General features: G+C 49.8%; 1 protein-coding gene across 1 annotated transcript in view; it reads left to right on the top strand.

Moving 5' to 3' along the window:
• The window catches only part of LOC104526565 (deoxyribonuclease 1L3), a 6,133-nt gene extending 2,300 nt beyond the window's left edge, over positions 1–3,833 (top strand). Inside the window, exons 3-8 of the mRNA XM_010170056.1 lie at positions 231–323; positions 1,188–1,300; positions 1,835–1,947; positions 2,306–2,463; positions 3,347–3,443; positions 3,705–3,833. Of these exons, the coding sequence (XP_010168358.1) occupies positions 231–323; positions 1,188–1,300; positions 1,835–1,947; positions 2,306–2,463; positions 3,347–3,443; positions 3,705–3,833 (703 nt within the window). The remainder of the gene's footprint in view (positions 1–230; positions 324–1,187; positions 1,301–1,834; positions 1,948–2,305; positions 2,464–3,346; positions 3,444–3,704) is intronic.
• Positions 3,834–4,079: the final 246 nt, after the last annotated feature.

Here is a 4,079-nt window from a genome sequence, read left to right as displayed (position 1 = left end):
GAGCCAGCTGAAAGAGAGACAGGCTGCAACGAGCAGGGAGGATATAGCGTGAAAGAGCCAGCGATGGAGCACAGGTCCAGGACACACGTTCTCAGAAGGTTTTGTGTCTCTACCACCCACCTCTGAGGCCAGGCCAGCAATGTCCCCTGTCCTTGGGCACAAGCACAATTATCTCCTCCTCAGTCCTTTATGAATGCAGAAAAAACTCAGGAAAATCACTTTTCTTCCAGCCAGATGAAGGGGCCAAAGGAGGAATACAGCTGTGTGGTGAGCGAGAGGCTGGGAAGGAAGAGCTACAAGGAGCAGTATGCCTTCATCTACAGGTGAGCCAGGTCTCTGCACCAACGAGTCAGCCCCTCACGCTGCCCTCCCATGTCACAGCCCTGTAGAGACGGGCTGGACACCATGGTGATGGCTTTGCTCTAAGGGAGCTGGAGAGGTGCAGGCTGTGCAGGTGGGACAGGCTGTGCCCAGGTGTGGGGATTGTCCCAAGCATGGCTACCAGCCTGGCTGTATCCATCCCAGGCCATGGACCAGGGTCCAGGTCAGAGCATGGAGTCAGCATTACAATCATAGAATTGCTTTGGTTGGAAAAGATCATCGAGCCCAACCATTAACCTAACAACCAGACCCAATACACACTGCCAAGTCCACCACTAAACCATGTCCCTAAGCACCACATCTACTTGTCTTTTAAATACCTCCAGGGATGGTGACTCCATCACTTCCCTGGCCAGCCTGTTCCAGTGCTTGACAACCCTTTTGGTGAAGAATTTTTTCCTAATATCCAACCTAAACTTCCCCTGACACAACTTGAGGCCATTTCCTCTTGTCCTATCACTTGTTAGTTGGGAGAAGAGACCAAGACCCACCTCTCCACACCCTCCTTTCAGGTAGCTGCAGGGAGCAATAAGGTCTCCCCTGACCCTCCTTTTCTCCAGACTAAACAACCCCAGTTCCCTCAGCCGCTCCTCATCACACTTGTGCTCCAGACCTTTCACCAGCTTCATTGCCCTTCTCTGGACACACTCCAGCACCTCCATGTCCTTCTTGGAGTGAGGGGCCCAAAACTGAACCCAGCACTCAAGGTGCAACCTCACCAGTGCTGACTGCAGGGGGATGATCACTTGAACACATCCCGGCAAGCCATGAGCATGACATTCCCTGTCCTTTTTATTCTGCTGCAGGCAACATCTGGTATCAGTGAAACAAACCTACCAGTACCCTGACACCCAGCCTGGGGATGAGGATGCCTTCTCCAGAGAGCCCTTTGCCATCTGGATCCAATCTCCAAAAACTAGTGAGACATTTCAGAAACAAATTGTTCCCCCACTGGCAAGTCCCACAAAGCAAGATGGTGCTGGCTGGACCTGAACGTGTGGTGGGGGCAGGTGAAAGGGGCCTCATCCTGACCCCACGCTGCGTTTCCTTACAAGAGCAGCACGTGCCTTTGGGGCTGATGCCTCCGGATCACCAGTGCAAGCCGCAGCCCCGCGGCCGGCAGCCCCAGGAAAGCCTCTGCTGCTGCCATGGGCAGGGGTTTGGTGGACGTGCCCCATGCTGCTGGCAGAGCCCCAGGAGCAGCTATCGCTGTGGTGCTGGAGCAGGGATTGCCTTGCCCTGACACAGCACCTCACCGCATCGCAGCTCGGCGTCGGCCGAGCAGCTGAGGAATGCTGTGCACTTACACAGCCCGTGCCTCTGATCCACAGCCAGAACAGCAGCTGTTTCTTCTTCAAAAAGACCTTGATTCCAAGTCAATCCCTGTTTCTTTGTGATTCAGCATGTGTTTAACCATCACATTTTTTTCTTATTCTTTTGCCTTGTTTTCAAGCTGTCAAAGACTTTGCTATAATCCCTCTGCACACCACCCCAGAGACAGCAGTACGGGAGATTGATGAGCTCTATGATGTGTATTTAGACGTAAAACAGCGCTGGAAAACTGAGGTTAGTTCACCATCTTCATTACTAACAGTGGCTTTGGTGCTGATTCACCTGGTATGCTATTCACCACTCACAGCCTGGTAACCTTAAAACCACTGATAACAAGGCCCAGATTTTGAGTATCTCCTTGATGTATTTTAACTGAGTTCTCTGCATTTTAATTGGTAAATTCAATCTGATAAAACCACTGTTTTATCAGCATGCCTTGGTGGTGTGCCCAGCAGAAAGGAGAAGCCCCACTGCACTCAGTGAGCGCTCTCTACTTGAGCTGTATGGGCTATGTTTACCCTAAAAGTCCTTGCCGGTCTTCTTTTGAAGAGCTGTCCTTGTGATTACTTTTGAAAACCCTCCTACCTTCTAGAACTTCATCTTCATGGGAGACTTTAATGCTGGATGTAGCTACGTTCCCCAAAAGCAGTGGAAGAACATCCGTCTGAGAACTTACTCTGAATTCATCTGGCTAATCGGTGACAAAAATGATACAACAGTGAAGAGAAGCACAAGCTGCCCATATGACAGGTAAAGGGTTCATGGTCAAACCCTTCCCTGTTTATGATTTTCTGAGGGAAAAAATGCATGGAAAGGTATCAGTGACTGTCAGATAAAAAAATTATGCATGAGGCCTTCAAAGATAAAACAGCATCCAGGGGGAAATGAGATCTGAATACTTCTAGTCAGAAGCACAAAGTGCTTTTCAGGCTTGTTGGCAAGCAGTTTTGCAGACAGGGCAAGATTTCATGCAAGAACCAGCCGCTGCTGTGGCTTAGATGGAGATAAATGACAGGCAATTACGCAGCACTTCTCATCTGCAGAGCCCTGAAGGCGCTGCTGCCTCCTCCGTGCTGGTTTTGCGCCACGGTTTTTGCTCTTGTATTCGTAATTTGGATTGACAAATGCAAAATCCGGTTCTGCTCAGGAGGTGGGATGCCTCGCCTTCCCTGGGCACATGGTGAGTCCTGCTGCTACTTGCAGCTTCCTCAGCAGGTACAATAAACACATCAGCTTATTAAAGCCCAAGTAAGTCAAGACTTAAACCTCTTGCAGAGAGAGATTTTCTGGACCAAAGCAGGACTTCACTGAGACTCCAGTCATTGGTGTCCTATGATTTTTGTATCCAACTTTGCAGCACTGTTGGGGTGGGTTTAGATACAAGTCATTCAACATTGACTTCCAAGGCCAACACGTGCCAAGGTATTTAGGTGTCTCACTCCCAAGGAAAGCAATCAGCCAAACTCAGCAGAAAGCATGTGCTAGCATCTCTAAGCAGGCGGCCCATGGGAAAGGACAAACCATATGTAGCTGTGACTCCATCAAGGCCACCTCTCTGGCGAGTGGCTCAGTGTGCATGGCTGCCGCTGGTCAGGCACCCCATGACAGCACTCTGTTCCCTTGCTCCTTACAGGATCGTGGTCAGTGGGCAGAAGCTCGTCCATGCCATCATGCCACACTCTGTCAACATCTTTGATTTCCAGAAGGACTTTCAGATGACCGAGGAGCAGGTAGACACAGCATGGTTTATGCAGCAGTGGGGCAAGGGCTAACACAGGAGTGCAAAGCCAGTGGTATCCAGGCAGTTTTGAACCTGGTCTTGTCCATAAAACTGTTGCATCCTCCCAAAGTGATGCGATGCTCACATTGCACCTCCCTGCACCCACCACTGCCCATCCATCTCCCTATCACTGCAGATAAACTCCTTGGGGTGGGGTTTGGAAAGAGCACAGGTGGCCATCTCCCATCCCCTCTGTGCTGTTGTCTTGCAGGCACTGGGGGTGAGCGACCACTTCCCTGTAGAATTCGAGTTACAAACCAGAGGTGGCTTCTTCAGCTGGCTGAAATCGCAGTTTTCGAAGAGGAGGAGACCAAGAAAGAGCCGCCGCTTGAGCTCATGAGTGTGCTGAGTCCTCTCACATGGCATGGAAATACACGGACTCCAACAGATCTTGTGGAAGACTAGTGTAGATATACTCCAGTATCTAGCAAGTGCAATATTTAGTGGGGAAAAAAAACCCAAACAAATATCTTGTTAAACTTCAAATATTTTGGGTAAGAAGGTGAGTAAAACCTTCAGGTTATTTACTTTATTGTATGCAAAAGTAAATCAGCTAGAAGCAGTGTGCTAGACTCATGTACTGATC

Source organism: Antrostomus carolinensis, unplaced genomic scaffold (assembly GCF_000700745.2).
Source record: "Antrostomus carolinensis isolate BGI_N321 unplaced genomic scaffold, ASM70074v2 scaffold35676, whole genome shotgun sequence".
Lineage (NCBI taxonomy): Eukaryota > Metazoa > Chordata > Aves > Caprimulgiformes > Caprimulgidae > Antrostomus > Antrostomus carolinensis.
Note: the sequence above shows the minus strand (reverse complement) of the source record. Positions and strands in the feature narration are given on the sequence as shown.